Source organism: Pelodiscus sinensis, chromosome 13 (assembly GCF_052426305.1).
Source record: "Pelodiscus sinensis isolate ZL-2025 chromosome 13, ASM5242630v1, whole genome shotgun sequence".
In the NCBI taxonomy this organism is placed as follows: domain Eukaryota; kingdom Metazoa; phylum Chordata; order Testudines; family Trionychidae; genus Pelodiscus; species Pelodiscus sinensis.
The window spans coordinates 15,630,010-15,645,205 of NC_143064.1; the positions used below are offsets into that span (position 1 = coordinate 15,630,010).

At 48.9% G+C, this 15,196-nt stretch overlaps 1 protein-coding gene across 2 annotated transcripts in view; it reads right to left on the reverse strand.

The window, feature by feature from the left end:
- Window positions 1-14,826, reverse strand: part of TMEM255A (transmembrane protein 255A) — a 57,044-nt gene extending 42,218 nt beyond the window's left edge. Inside the window, exons 1-2 of one of the 2 annotated variants that reach the window (XM_075940993.2) lie at window positions 14,616-14,826; window positions 5,695-5,837 (exon numbers count right to left, since the gene is read on the reverse strand). In XM_075940993.2, coding sequence (XP_075797108.1) covers window positions 5,695-5,837; window positions 14,616-14,673 — 201 coding nt within the window. In that variant the 5' untranslated portion in view covers window positions 14,674-14,826. The remainder of the gene's footprint in view (window positions 1-5,694; window positions 5,838-14,615) is intronic. The other variant, XM_075940992.2, reaches the window with a different exon arrangement.
- Window positions 14,827-15,196: the final 370 nt, after the last annotated feature.

Sequence of the window (15,196 nt, forward strand, 5' to 3'; positions counted from 1 at the left end):
AAGAGGAATTTGGAGTTTTCAGTCCTTACAGTTCTCTTAGAATTGTCCAAATCCCCATTCTCTGCATCTAGGAGTGCTCAGCTGATTTCTTCTCAAGGAAAAAAAAAATCACAACGGACAGACGACTCCACAAACCTTCAGTTAGCAGAACATCTTTGCATGAACTGAAAGCCTCGAGGCAGGGCCCTCATCTGTGAGTCTGATCATGCTGCACCCAGCAAAACAGAACCTCCAAGTACTGGTGTCAGTTAAACATTGGCCAGCCAGGAGCCCCGAACCAGGCTGATGTGGGAAAGGCCTTTCCTCCGACTGCAGTAACATTCACAAGCCTCTGCACACTACCAGCATGGACCTCGTCCTAGGTTGCACATTTCCCCAGAGTCATGCAGACTTGGCCACTCTGTAAACACGAAGCTGTAAATGGGGCAAATGGGGTCACTTATCTCCCACACTTTCTAATCCATCCAGAAAGAACATCCTACTGCAGTGTGTCAAAATCAATGGGTGTCTTACCAAACACGGTTTTATTCATAAACGTGCACCAAGCACCACACAATTCCTAACATCCCCAAAACTGCAGGAATAGACAGAGACCAATTTACCACCCCACATTACTGCAGCTGACTCAAAATACTCTTTCGAGGCCTCCTCAACCACATAGCTCCATGTTAAGCTCTTCTAATAACTCTGCTGTGTGAACTCAGCAGACAGCTGCTCTACCTTGGCCTTCCACCCTGATGGCATCTTCTACCACTCTGCCTCCCAGATACTGGGCGGGACACAACATGGAGCTATAACAATTGGGATATTTTTCTCACTGAGATCCAGTCTGGTCAGTACACAAGCCTGGAGACCCTTCAGTCTGCCAATCACACATTCAGCTGTCATTCTGGGCCAACTGAACCCGTGGACAAATCTTTCCTCGGTGCTGTTGAGGGGGCCAGTGTACGGCTTCACGTGCCAAGAGAGTAAAGAGGGGTCCTCAGGATCACTAATGGCATTTCAGCATCCCCGATGGTCAGGGCTCGACAAACTGGGGTGAGAGCTACTCTCCAGCGCCGTGCATGCGCGCAGTGCCGGTGAATGGGGCACCCGGAGCGACCAGCTGAAATCCACTCGCCAGAGGCGAGTAGAAACAGTGGTTTGTCGAGCCTGCCAATGGTAATCCACTGCTTGGGAAAGAATGTCCCTGCTCACAGCTTTCTGAACAGTCCTGTGCTCTTAAAGACGTGAGTATCTTCCCTGAGCAGCCCACGTGGATGTTTCTGAAGCATCCCGGTGATCCACTAACCCTTGCCTAAGCGCAGACATGTAGCCCTTTCTGTTGATGGCAAGGTGCCAACACGAATGGCACACATCTCCCTACTGCCCTGCTACAGTTTGGGAATCCCATTGCTGCAAATCCATCCATTACGTCCTGCACTTTAATGGCCCCACATGCTCGCATGGCAGCAGCCTCCACTGTGGATTTTACAACTCCAAACCAACTTCCCACGGGCTGGTAGCAATCCAGCACCACCAAGTGACTGTCAGTCACTTCTTAACTCAGGGCAGCTCTCATTCTGGTGCTCCTGTGCTGGAGGACTGGGGTGAGCGTGGCACACAGATCCAGGTATGTGGCCTCTCGAATCCAGAAGTTCTGCAGCCACAGCTCATCATCCCAATCGTGCGGCTGTGTCTTGCCCAAAGACACTAAGCAGGTAAGCGATAGAGCTGGGAACAGAATCCAGCTTTGCTGAGACCCAATCCAGTGCTCTATCTACTAGGCCGCACTTCCTCCCTTGAATGCACAAATTAAGCATACCCAACAAATAACCAACATATCCCTCAGCGTCACAAAGTTTAGACACCCCACACTACAGCACGACTGTGGACTGTGTTACTTATATCTCCAAGACCAGGTCATCCGCCTGTGTAAATGGGCATGGAAGTCAATGGAACTTTGTCAACATACATTGACTGAGGACCTCACTCTAGGGTTCTGCTATTTCCCATTTGAGCTGTAAAAAAATAACCAGCAACACCAGAAATATTTTTACTGAAATTCCCACAAGAAGAACAAAAGCCCAAGAAAACAATCATTTGATTCAGACAACTATCAACGTACACAGTTCTTCACCAGCCCCCTTTGTAAATTGTGTTTGCACAGAACAGACAAAATACAGGAAGGAAATAAATGAGTACTAAGCAAAGCAGTTACTAAAAATACTGTTGACACAAGAAAACTATAGAATAAAGTGAAATCTATTATTACAAATTTCAGAGAAAACGTAGGATTCCACACAAATTAGCAAAGCAGGAGAGATATGGCACATAAACGAGCAGTTTTCTTTTAAACAAGAAATTGCATTCAGGATACCTGGGTTCCACCGAAGAACTGTTGCAAAATTTGCTGCATGTCCAAAGGCAAATCACTTAATTTCTTTATGCTTCAGTTGGTAATCTATAAAGCGGATCTTACTTATTGTCTATAAGCACTTTGCAGTTATTGGAGGAAAAGTGCTAAGTATTATTAGTATGTCTCTGTTTAACGATGACTTCCTACAGAGACAATTCTACCTTTGATCTTTGCACAGATCACCCCGGGAAATCAAGGGACTAAGAGCATATGAGAGTTTTATGAAAAAATATTCAGACCGCCACAAACTCACCTGTTTTAAGAAAAAAATATAATTGTTAACTCAGTGGTTTAGGGTTTTCCCTTTATGCCCTAAGAGGCATAGGTGGCAAGTCACGTGAGCCCATGGTGTGTATGCTCCACCAGTATTTAGGAATATCACCAATGTTTGGGCTTATAAGCCATCCCATCTATAAGACAGTCTGGTGTAACTGCCCTGAGCCTGGTGCTTTGCGGGGCTCTGCATTTCAGGGAGAAGCAGGGGTCAGGGTAGCCTGGGGGATTAGTGTGGCATCACCAGCAGCAAACAACCCAGGCCCAGCTCACCCCTCCCTGCCTCTTTCCAGCCTGCTCCATCTGTACCACACTTCTTTCCAGCACAGTTCTGCCTTCTCTCCATCCCCAATCCACCCTTCCCTCAAACACCTGTCCTGCCTCTTTCTGGCTTTTGCCCCCCTGCCCTGCCAAATGACACCAAGAGTCAGCAGGAAAGAGCAGAGTGGGGCAGGCAGGGATGGGGTCATTCACTACTAATGGTGACCGATCCCCCACTAATCCTCCAGTCTGCCCTGGACTATGTGAATGAGTAACCAGTTAACCGGTTATCTAGCAGGCATTAGGGATGTCATAGTGTAGACGACTACACAATTAACTGATAAGCCTGGGCATTTCCCCCGACCTTGCTTGCTGCCTCTGTATCAGGGGCAGCTAGGGAGGGGGGAGTGGGAGTCAGTCCCCATAAGGAACTGGCTTAAAACCTGGCTCCCCACAAACCCCAGATCCACCTGCCCCCTCCCTGCTGCCTCTGATAGAGTCAGCAGCGCAGAAGGAGAGGGGGGCCGGCTGGAGCCAATGTATGTGGGCAGTGGCTTTCCAGCCAGCTCCCAACGAATAACAGCTCCCGCGGACCTGCCTGCCTCCCCTTGCTGCCTCCTACGGGGGGGAGGGGAGGCAGGAGCCGATGCCGAGGGGAGCTGGCTTAAAAGCCAGTTCCCCCCAGGACCAGCTCTCCAGTGCCGCCTGCCCCCCCTGCACGTGGCGGGGCGGGGCGGGGGGACAGAGGAGGCTGCCATGAAGCAGCCTCTGTCTGCAGCAGGCCCGAGCCCCCCACAGGGGCTGTTCTGCATCCCTCAAAGCAGCCTCTCTCAGCAGCAAGCCTGGATCCTCTGCAGACAGAGGCTGCTGCACAGCAGCAACCCCTATCCGCAGGGAGCTCAGACCCCCATAGACAGGGGCTGCTCCCACCCCCCCACTGCTTCCTCTATATAAGAAGTGGCAGCATGCAGGCAGCCAGACTGCGCAGGGAGCTGGTTTTTAAAAAGGCTTCTCTCGCGGACCAGCTCCCCCCTGCGCTGCTTCCTCTGATAGAGAGGCAGCTGCGTGGAGTGGCAGGGAGCTCCCCAGGAGTAGGGCAGGGAGCCCACAGGCTGCCAGCCCTGCCCCCTGGGGACTAGCAGATAGTCACGTAACCACTAAGTTTTCATGCGGTTACACGACTTTTCAATTACACAGTATCTAACATCCCTAGCAGGCATCACCCTTAAAGGGTAACGCTTACTAGGTAATGATGAACTGCTACCCGAGAGCAGCCCCCCACTCATGCCCCACTGCTGGGAGTCAGCAGCCTTGCATACAGGGAGTGGGGTTGGCGGATGACTCACAGCCCAGCATAGGATCGGCAGCTGCTGCCCTTGGCGTAGGGGTAGTGGTGGGGAGTGGACCCTCAAAGCGCAGGGTCTAGAGCTTTTCCCTCCTATTTTTTCTGGCCACCGCCAAAAAATACACAAACTTGGCAGCAATGGTAACAGGACCATTGGATGATCTGCACTTCCGCACGTTCTATTGCAATTCAAACGTGTGTCAGAACCAAGCCATTCATTCCTCTGGAGCTCTGGAAGCTAGATCCTTTGGGAAGTCTCTCTCTTCCCAGCATGTGCTCTCCTTCCAGCAGTCTTTTAACACAAGAAAAAAAAAAAGAAAAAAGAAAAGAAGCCCCAGAGTGTTGTGAAACACTGGCTATTTTAAGTATGGACTGGTAACCCAGCAGCAGCATTTGCAATGTTGATGTGTACAGATAGGTATGTGAGCTCACCCACCAACCATTTTCATCTATACAGTTAACAAACTAACAGGCAGGGAGCATTTGTGGTAGAGGTGCCATTTGAATAGCCAGGCTGCTCCAGCCTGCTATGCAGAGTAGTTAATTAAACTAGTACCATCAAGAATCTTGGTGACAATGGGAAGAGTTAAGGGTATTTTTGGGTGGTGGAGACACTTCTTCGATGGAGGTACAAACTTTGAGATTAACACCACTCATCATTGTAAAAAGGTAACCTTCAAATGTCTGTAATCAGGATTGGATTCAAACCAGTGAACTTCCAGGTGTTTAGGCTCCACAATCATATTCCTAGCACTAAATAATTTTTTCACTGAATGAATCACTTTCAGGAAGATAAACATCTTTCTATGAGAGGATCTTATTTTCCCCTTTTCATTTTGAAATAAAAATGGGCATATTAACAGTTTTGACATGGATCAAACACTTGTCCTTGTAAAACAAAGATATCTAGCACTAATTTTTCCCCCTCTTCTTCAACTTTTCCAAGTTTTTTTTCCCAATCTGTGGACGTGACTCTGTAAACACCCTTGAATGCACGATTTATCCCATTGTGCTTATGTGTGTAAATATTATGGGCCTTAATTTCCCAATGGTTTTTTGTTTCTCTTTTTTGCCCTGCACTGGATGAACTGGATTTATGCAAATTAAAAACAGTTTACAACAAACCCTATGTCAGCCCCAAAAAAATCACATTTATCTGGAGAATCACAAGCTGTGTAGATCAAAGTATTATTATGGCCCAACCCTAGATTGGAGAAGACCGCAATTTGACTGGATGGGCTTTTCACGTGGACATGAGGTGGGATGTGTAAAATAATAAGACATCATACATGGCAATAAAGTAGCTGAGAAGATGTTAGTGTTTAGCAGAGGGCTGTACTTTTATAACATTTGCAGCAACACAAACGACTTTGTAGGCAATAAGTTTTCTAGACCTACCTACGAGTTCTATACTTACAATAACCCCAGGGTAATAACCTCCAACAGTCACATTTTGGGTTCTTGTTGTAGCAGCTAGGCCCACCGTAAGAATTAATACTGACACAATGAGGAGAGTCACAGTTACGTAGAGGGAATTTCTTTTTCTTCTATTGAATGACCCTAAAACACACATACATAATAGAATTCGCTAATTCCATCTGGGGACAGCAACCATTCCCAAAGTTCCCCACCCACCATCACATGCTGACAATGCTTTATTTTCTCTCTGACAATTTCATATCCAGCTCTTTTTTATTTCTGTTGGCCATTTCTCGCTTCAAGTGAATATATAAACCACTGTAGATCTGGAAGGAATTAAGTTATATCTATCACTGTTGGCATATATAGCAATGGATATCAGCTGGTGTAAATCTTCATAGTTCATTTGCTTTCCATGAATTTATGTTGATTTATACCAGACCTAGCCCCTAATTTTGAGACAATGAAACTAACAAGAAATATTATTTTATGACTTGTATATGTATTAAATAAATATTTATTTAATCTATTTGCTGTTAACTTAAACAGCTACCATCCACTTTTAAAGGTGATCCTATCACATGATGATAAATACAGATATCCACAATTTTCTACGTAAATGAGCATTAATAACAACCATTTTTCCTCATCCCATGGCATAAATATTAAACTATAACTAAGCTACAGGTATTTTAGATGCTATTTGTGAATTATTAAAAGTTACATAAAACTGCCAATGCACACTTAGATTCTGAACTTGAATTTTAAAAAATAAGCTTAAGTATGTATAGGTTGCCTGAAAGAGTGTAAATACAAAGTAATGATTCCATTAGCCAGTAGAAAAGCCAGTTGTGATGTCTAAACACTGTTTATTCAATATATATTTTGCAAAGTTTAAAACACTTTGATGATCAATCTTTCTGATTAAATTTTATAAATTATGTAAACCCGAGTGCAAGTATTCAAATGGCAGTATAATATATTTCCAAAAGCTCCCCTTCCTGGCTATCTGCATTGTGAGTCTGCATCCGACATTATCAAGAGCTAGCACATAGGGATGTAATTGTTCAGAGGACTACACAAGTAACTGATAAGCCAGGGTTTACTGGTTAATCTTGTCGACTACAGGCAGTCCCCGGGTTACGTACAAGATAGGGACTATAGGTTTGTTCTTAAGTTGAATCTGTATGTAAGTCGGAACTGGCGTCAGCCGCTGCTGAAACTGATCAGTTTCAACAGCGGCTGAATCTGGACACCAGTTCTGACTTACATACGGATTCAACTTAAGAAACAAGTCAGCTGCTGCTGAAACTGATCAGCGGCTGATTCCAGGAAGCCCCGGGCAGAGCAACTCTGCCTCGGGCTTCCTGTAGTCAGCGCTGGTCAGTTTCAGCAGCGGCTGACTTGGGGACGCCTGGGGCAGAGCAGCTGGGGTGCTGCCGGGTTGGTACAGTAGCGCCGAGGAGCGGCACGGCGGGACCAACCCAGCAGCGCCCCAGCTGCTCTACCCCAGGCATAGGCAAGAAAAGCCTGGTCTGCTGGGGGGGGGGGCACTAGCTGCACCCTCCCCCCCCAGCAGACCAGGGAGACGCGGGTGGCAGGACCGCCCGCGTCCTCCACGGCTTTGCTCCGTCTCCCTGGTCTGCTGACCAGGGAGACGGGGAGCAAAGCCGAGGAGCACGCCCGCAGCGGGACAGCCCAGGCGCGCCCGGGCTGTCCCGCTGTGGGCGTGCTCCGCGTCTCTGCTCCGCATCTCCCTGGTCTGCTGGGGGGGGGGGGGTTCCCCCCCAGCAGACCAGGGAAACGTGGAGCAGCTTTTCTTGCCCTAGAGGACGGGGGCGGCGGGACTGCAGCGCATCTGGGCGTCCCGCCGCTCCAGTCCTCTGGGGCGAGAAAAGCCTCGTTCGTGACTGCGGATCCGACATAAGTTGGATCCGCCTAACTTGGGGACTGCCTGTACTCACAACACCCTCTGATAGAAAGGCAGCAGCAGCACGGAGTAGCAGGGGATGTCCCGATAGCGAGGCTGGGAGCACACTGGCTGCTGGCCCACCCCCAGGGACTATCGAATAGTCGTATAACTGCTAAAATTTGATGCGGTTACACAACTATTCAATTACACGCTAACATCCCTACTGGCAAAGAGGAACAACTAATGATGAAAAAAGAAGAAAGGACCAGCCCCACAGAGGAAGATCCCACACTCAAAGCTCCCAACACAGGGCACAGAGGAGAGAAGTGATCCCGCAGACTTCCTGACTCCCCATTAAATACAGTAAAACGTGTACAGCAAACAGATCCTTCGGTCTCAAGGCCATGCCAGCTGTAATCCCAATTTGCTTTTCTTTCTGGTTTACCCACAGATTTTGTATCTATATAATGATGTTGATTGGGGTGTGATTAGTTTGCTAAATGTTTGTACAGCCCCTAGTATGGATGCAGTTTTATCAATATAAAAGTGCCTTATAAAGTACAACTTATTCTCCTTCCCATATAGGAGTACCAGTATAAAATTCCTTTATAATGGGTGCATGCAATTTGCCTTAGAGGGATTGTATTGCTTTAACTCTACCAACACAGTGGAAACACCTTGCGTTTGTAGACAACCCCTTAAGAAGGCCTTAGGCCACCTCCATTAAGCAAAAGTCTCTCAAATGGTCACTGACCTGTACATTGCATTTCACTGCATATTAAAGAAACGCTTTAAGGTTCCCTTCACACAGTGACACCATGGCAGCCTGATCCATATCCCGTGGCATAATAGGATATTGCTGCACCACATACAAGCACAGGGATCGCAATCTTTGTAACCTACTTGTGCAAGTATTCCGACTCCGACTGATTTAATTGGAACACCATATTTACATAAGGTTTACTCATATGAGTAAGGGCTGCAGGATCAAGGAATAATACCAGTAATATTCCTGATGCAGGCTGACTGAATTAAGGTTAGCTGCAGCCAGCCAACTACAAACATTTTGCCCTTACCTCTGCATACCAATTGCCAGCTTCTTTTCCTGCAGTCTCACCGTTCCTCCCACTGATACTTCACGTTTAACCAGTTAATCAGTTGGGGGGGGGGGGCATTCCAGAGCATATGCTCCCCCACCCCATCGCCACAGGCAGGGGCTGCTCTGGATGCCTGGAGCAGGCCCTGCCTGAGACGCACCCAGGCCCTCATGGACAGTGGCTGCTTCAGATACCCAGAGCAGCCCCTGTCTGTAGCAGGTCCCATGGGGCTGGAGCAGTCTCCCGACCATGATGGACAGGGAGCTGCTTCAGCCCCCATGGGTTAACCCGGAACAGATAAGCATCACCTGTTAAGGGTGATGCTTACTGGTTAACCAGTTAACCTTTCACATCCCTAATGCACACAACCCTGAGTCATCAATTCAGCAAAGTCCTTTAATCTTTTTTAAGCACAGTCTGAAAATGTAATCCACTATGGAAAAGTTTCCGCCTAGTGTGCATTTCAGAACAAATACAATTTGTTAATGTGGTAAGAGGGTGTGTTCTGCTCCGGGGTTGACACACTATTTTTTAAAAAACAACAAATAGTCTGGTAGCACTTTAATAGACTAACAAAACGTGTAGATGGCATCATGAGATTTTGTGGGCACAGCCCACTTCTAAGCTCATGATACCATCTACATGTTTTGTTGGTCTATAAAGTGCTACCAGACCATTTGTTGTTTTTTCTGTACAGACTAACTCGGCTACCCCCTGAAGACTCTACTTTTTGTTAACATTAGTGATTCATTTACTAATTCTGATACCCTGTGGGGGAAAAATGACTTGAAAAATTGGTGAAAACTCTGGAAAGTGACACCTCATGAGAGAACAGCATGAGACCAGCGAGATCATGTCTAGCACAAGTGCTTATCCAGGCTAACGCTAACTAACAAAAAACAGGTATAAATTTGTTCAATTTTTTTTAAACAGCTTTTCCTAAAGCCACTGAAGATTATCAAAGCTGCTCCTAAAATTCAGGCCAGATCTCTTATCACCAAGCCCTGAATTCTTTGTATGTTACAGAATGAATCAGTGTGCATGTGTATAGGTGGCTAATATTTTTCTATTTTGTATTTTGCTAAATGTGCCAAATAAGTTAACGCAAAATACGTGCTGCTAAAGCATTTACAATCTGTTGAGTCTTAGTGAGAACATTTGCTTTGTATTTACTGCCTGACAAATTCTAAAATGTAGCTTTCCCTAATACTCCATTTGTTTGTATATTTATTAAATCCCAATTTGATTGCTTTTATAAATGTACATTCCAGATGGATGCCTTAAATTCTCAAAGACTTACAGGTTTAACTTAGCCAAATGGGCAAAACTTCTGGAAAGAAAAGTTAAAAAAAAAAAGTCATCACCTCTTAATAAAGAATAATTTAAATTATCCCTGAATTTTGTGAGATACCGAGTTGCTGTATTAACCAACTTTAATCAATGGCTAATAAGCAAATTAGTTTGAATTAGGGATGTTCGATAACTTTTATTTTAGTAATCATGTAGCTGCAAAAAAATGTATCAGTGACACGGTTACTTAAATACTCTCCAGGGACGGGCTGGCAGCCAGTCCACTCCTGGATCCAGTCCCACTCCTAGGGAGCCACCTGCCACATTGCACTGCAGTCTCTGACACAGGATGCAGCAGCATGGGGTGACAGGCAGAGCATCTGCAAGGAGAGCCTCTCCTCCCCCACGCTGCCTCTGTGGGAGGCAGCAAGGGAGGGGAGATGGCTCCATGGAGCCAGCACATGTGGCGAGCTGGCTTAAAAGCTAGCTCCCTACACATATTGGCTCCCGCCTGACCTCCCCTCACCCTCAACGCTGCTGCCTCTCTATCAGAGGCAGCTGCATGGGTGGGGGGAGGCAAGTGGTTCTGTGGGATCCGGTGCTCATGGGGAGTCAGCTTTTAATCTGGCTTCTCACTAGGGTTGCCAGATGGTTTCAACAAAAATACCGGACACACTTGACATTACATCACAATCTACATTACATCTTATTTAGAAAATACTGGACATTTATATTTTCTCAATTTGTTTCCCGAACAGAAAGCTCAAATATTAGATTGTCTGGTTCTAAACCGGAGACCTGGCAATCCTACTTCCCATGGGCATTAGTTCCCACCCCTCCCGCACCCTCGTTTCTCCTACAGAGGCAGCAGGAATGTGTGTGCATGTAATTGTTAGGATTAACCGATAAGCCTAGGCTTATCGGTTAATCGTTTAGATGACGATATGCTAACATCCCTAGTTGGAATATACACTTAAAGTGTTTTAGCTATAGACTAGCATAGAAGTGGATTGGGTAGGCCTGATTAATTGTTTTGGGAAGAAGAAAGGAAGAGTTAGGAATTAGTGTGGGTTGTTTGTGTTGTATGTTTTGCCAACATATTTAAAATGTGTCTGACTTTCAAAAAGATCATTCATTTTGAACCTCAGAAGTGTCCTATTAGTCACAACTTTGTAGAATATGCCCTCTGGAAAACAACAAACACACCAGTTTTTTATGTCACTTTTAAAAGTTTAGGGTATTATCATGGGCAGGGCTTGCCAAGCAGCGGTGAACCCCACTCGCCAGCTGCACAGTTCTGCGCTCTGCGCTGGCTCTTCCGGGGTGTAATCTACTCGCCACGGGTGAGTAGATTACATTATTTGTCGAGCCCTGATCATGGGTATATTATTAGGCCGTGGACTAAAAAATAAAATGATCATCAGAAGTGGAAAGGATAGCACATAACGAGCACACATTTAATACTTATTCCTTGGCCATTATGCCTCTTAGCAATCATTTCCATTATTTAGAATTGAAATACTGGTTTTGTGCAATTATTTAATTGAACGTATTTGGATCTGTGATCATTGCATTAAAGCCTATCTTCCTCTAAAATGAGTAAGAGGCATGAAATAGATATTTATTTGTAATGGTTCTCAGAAGGATAAATTAAATTGGTCAGAAAATATCTTTCAAAATAGCTAAAGAGCACCATGAATGCATATGGCCAAAACTGATAAGTAGGATAAGCAGGATGTCTAATGCGGGCTAGCTCACTGGAAAAAGGAAGGGTATGCCATCTTAAGATAGAGTTATTATCTGTCTCAGGCTCCCAATAGCTCAAGCCCAAGCTACTTTTATTGTTCTAAGACACTGTAGTCATCTGTGACTCCACTGTCAACACCCTTTCAAACTAGGGATGTAATAGTGTAATCAGTTAACTGATAAGCAAAAGCTTATAGGTTAATGCTACAGACTACATGCATCCTCCCCGCTGGTAAATTTTTTAGCAGGCTGGCCAGCAGCCTGTCTCAGTGCTGGCTTGCACCAGGTCTGGGACCTTCCCCTGCTGCAGCTCTGCATTTAAAGGCTGTGTCTACATTGGTGCGATCTTGCGCCAAAGCGGCCACTTTTGCGCAAAAACATGCTGCCTGTCTACACTGGTGGGGAGTTCTTGTGCAAGAACACTGACGTTCTAATGTATGGAATCAGTGCTTCTTGCGCAAGAACTATGATGCTCCCGCTCAGGAATAAGCCCCCTTGCACAACTGTTCTTGCGCAAGAGGCAGTGTAGACAGGCAACATGAATTTCTTGCGCAAGAAAGCCCGATGGTTAAAATGGCCATCGGAGCTTTCTTGCACAAGAGAGCATCTACACTGGCATGGATGCTCTTGCGCAAAAGCACATCTCTTGAGCAAAGGCACATGCCAGTGTAGACGCGCTCTTGTGCAAATACTTTAACGCAAGAACTCTTGCATTAAAGAGTATTTGTGCAAGATCATGCCAATGTAGACGTAGCCAAAGTGTATTAGGAGCTGGGTGGGCAGACAGCCTGGCTCAGTCCTGGCTTATGCCACGTTCAGGATCTACCCCTGCTGCGGCTCTGCATTTAAAGTGTATTATGAGCCAGGCAGGTAGCCCAGCTCAGTTTCAGCTTGTATCCGGTCAGGGAGCTCAGACCCACCACCTGCCAGCCTGCACTGCTGCCTCTGTATCAGAGGCAGCAGCATGGAGCAACAGGCAGCCGGTCCACAAGGGGGCTGTTTTTTAAACTGGCTCCTCTCACAGACCAGCAGCTCCTGCCTGGCACCCCCTGCTATTGCGTCCAATACAGAGGCAGCAGCACGGAATGGCAGGGGGCTCCTTGGCAGTGGGGCCAGGGTGCACTGGCTGCTGGCCCCATCCCCAGGGACTATCGAATACTTGAGTAACCGATAATCAACTATTCAGTTAACCAATATTTAACATCCCTATTTCAAACCGCCTAGCAAGAAACAGTGCTTATGCGTTCAGTGATTCCCAAGAACAAGTCTACAGCATTCCCCACAACTGCACAACCTGACCCAGAATTAGTGCTTTATTAACGCATAAACAAGAGCAGGTGGCATTCACAATACATAAAAAGGCTGAAAAACACATTAGCTTCCTGCTCCTTACAGAATTAGGAGGATAAGAGACAAAGTTTTTGGAGAGAGACTGTGAATTCTCCAGTATTTCCTGACATATGCTGCTTGAATTGCAAACAGGAAGCTACTTAACCATATAGCAGGGGTCTCAAACTCATGGCCCACAGGCCATCTGCAGCCCAAGCAGTTCCACAATTCAGCCTGCTGGCACGTGAGTCACTGCTGGAGATGGAAGGCAGAGTGTCCGTACTCTTCTCCCCAAGTCCAGCCTCTGCCTTACCTCTTCCCACCCTGCTCTGCCCGCATCACACCCCTTCCTTCAGGCTCCCACCCATGAGGGATGCAGCCTGGTGAAGGGGTGGCACCAGGGGTCTGGTGAAGGGGTGGCACCAGGGGTCTGCCCCCCCCATCATTGTGGCAGCAGGAGCTGTGGGGAAGTGGAGCAACCCAGCAGCTTCCACTCTGCTCCACTGCCCTCTCGCAGGCTAGCAGTGGGAAGCAGAGCGCCCCAGCCCCAGTGCGGGCTGGCTTGGGAGTTGGCCACAGAGTGGAGGAGGCTGCTGTGTAGCTCCACTTTCCTGCAGCTCCTGCTGCTGTGGTGAAGGTGTGAGAGGCCCAACCCCTATTGCCAGCCCCAGCCCATCCAGGGCCCTGCAGGCTAACCTGAGTATGGGGGGATGCGGGGACACCTTCTCCAGGCCACAGGGATGTGCCAGTGCACAGCTAGCAGCTGGAAGCCTCTCTAGCTTGTTGTGGGGGCCCGGTGGTGGCACTGGGCCTCCTGGGGCGATTCAAGTGCCCAGGGGAAGCGGGCAGGGCCAGCGGACGCATGTGGGGAGCGCCCAGGCCAACAGGCAGGTCCGGGTGACACATGGGAGAGTGAACACTCCCGAAGCCCTGCCAGAGGGGTGCCTGCTGGCCCACTGGGAGGATCCGAGGACTGGCACTGGCCCTAAGGTCAAGCGAGTTTGAGAGCCCTGCCATACAGTGTTCGTTGCAAAGGGTATTTAGCGGAATGGATTTCAGAACCAGGCTTGAAAGTGGAAGGATTCAACTTGCTCTTAACGAGGAGCAGAATTTCCTAGAAAACCCTGCCTGGGAGGCACTGCATGGGCAGGAGGGGCGCAGGGTGGGGCCCCGACTCCTGCAAGCCAAAATGAGCCGTTCCTTGCAGAAGGGGGCCAGGGGCAAGCTGACAAGCTCCCCGAGGCCGGCCAGGCTAGTCCCTTGGAGACAGACACTTGCTGCCTCTGCTCGCGCCGTCCCATGCGACGTGCAGCGGGAGCAGCAGGCCCCGCGCCTCTCGGTGCCAAGCCGGCTCCCTGGCAGGAGCGGGGCCTGGCAGGTGGACACGGGGGGCCGAGCGCTGCGCCATTCACCCGCCTGGCAGCCGAGCTGCGAGCCTTCCCCCAAAGCGCCCGGGCAAGGCGGGGACCCCCCTGGGGGGCTGCACGTGCCCTCCCCGCGGCCGGGAGCTGCCTGCAATCCCGCCGCCCCGCGCCCTGCACTTACCCGCGGAGTCAGGCAGGGGGACGGCGCTGGAGCGCTGCTGAGTCAGGGACTGGCGCATGGTGCCGGCTGCGGCGCTGCCCAGCGCCTAGAAGGCAGGAGCGCGGCGCCTCCTCCCCGGCCGGCTGCGCCCAGCAGCGGCCGCGTCCCCCGGCGCAGCTCGCCTGGCCATGCCCGGGGCAGCCGCTCTGGAGGCGGCCCGCTGGCGCCTGCGCAAGGCTTCCCCTGCCCAGCGCGCCGGGGAGCCCCCCCAGGAGGGGAGCCCTGGCTGTGCGCGCCAGCCCCGCGGGTTACCAGTGCCCCCCTCGCCGTGAGCCAGCAGCGTCCGGGGGCAGCCGGAGCGCCACTACCAAGCCCACTAACAGCAGTGGCTAGCGGATGCTGATTCAGGGCAGTGTCACCCCCGCAGCGATACCCAGGGCATCTGAGCGGGGGCTGAGCGGCACAGTCCAGTCCTGACTCCCAAATTTCCGGGGCGTGGGCCAGATGCGGGCTGGGTTCTGAGGTTGGAGCTCACAGCCAGGAGGTTTAGGGGTGTTGGGCAGATCGGAGTTCAGCTCCTTGCAGGGGCAAGAGAAAAACGT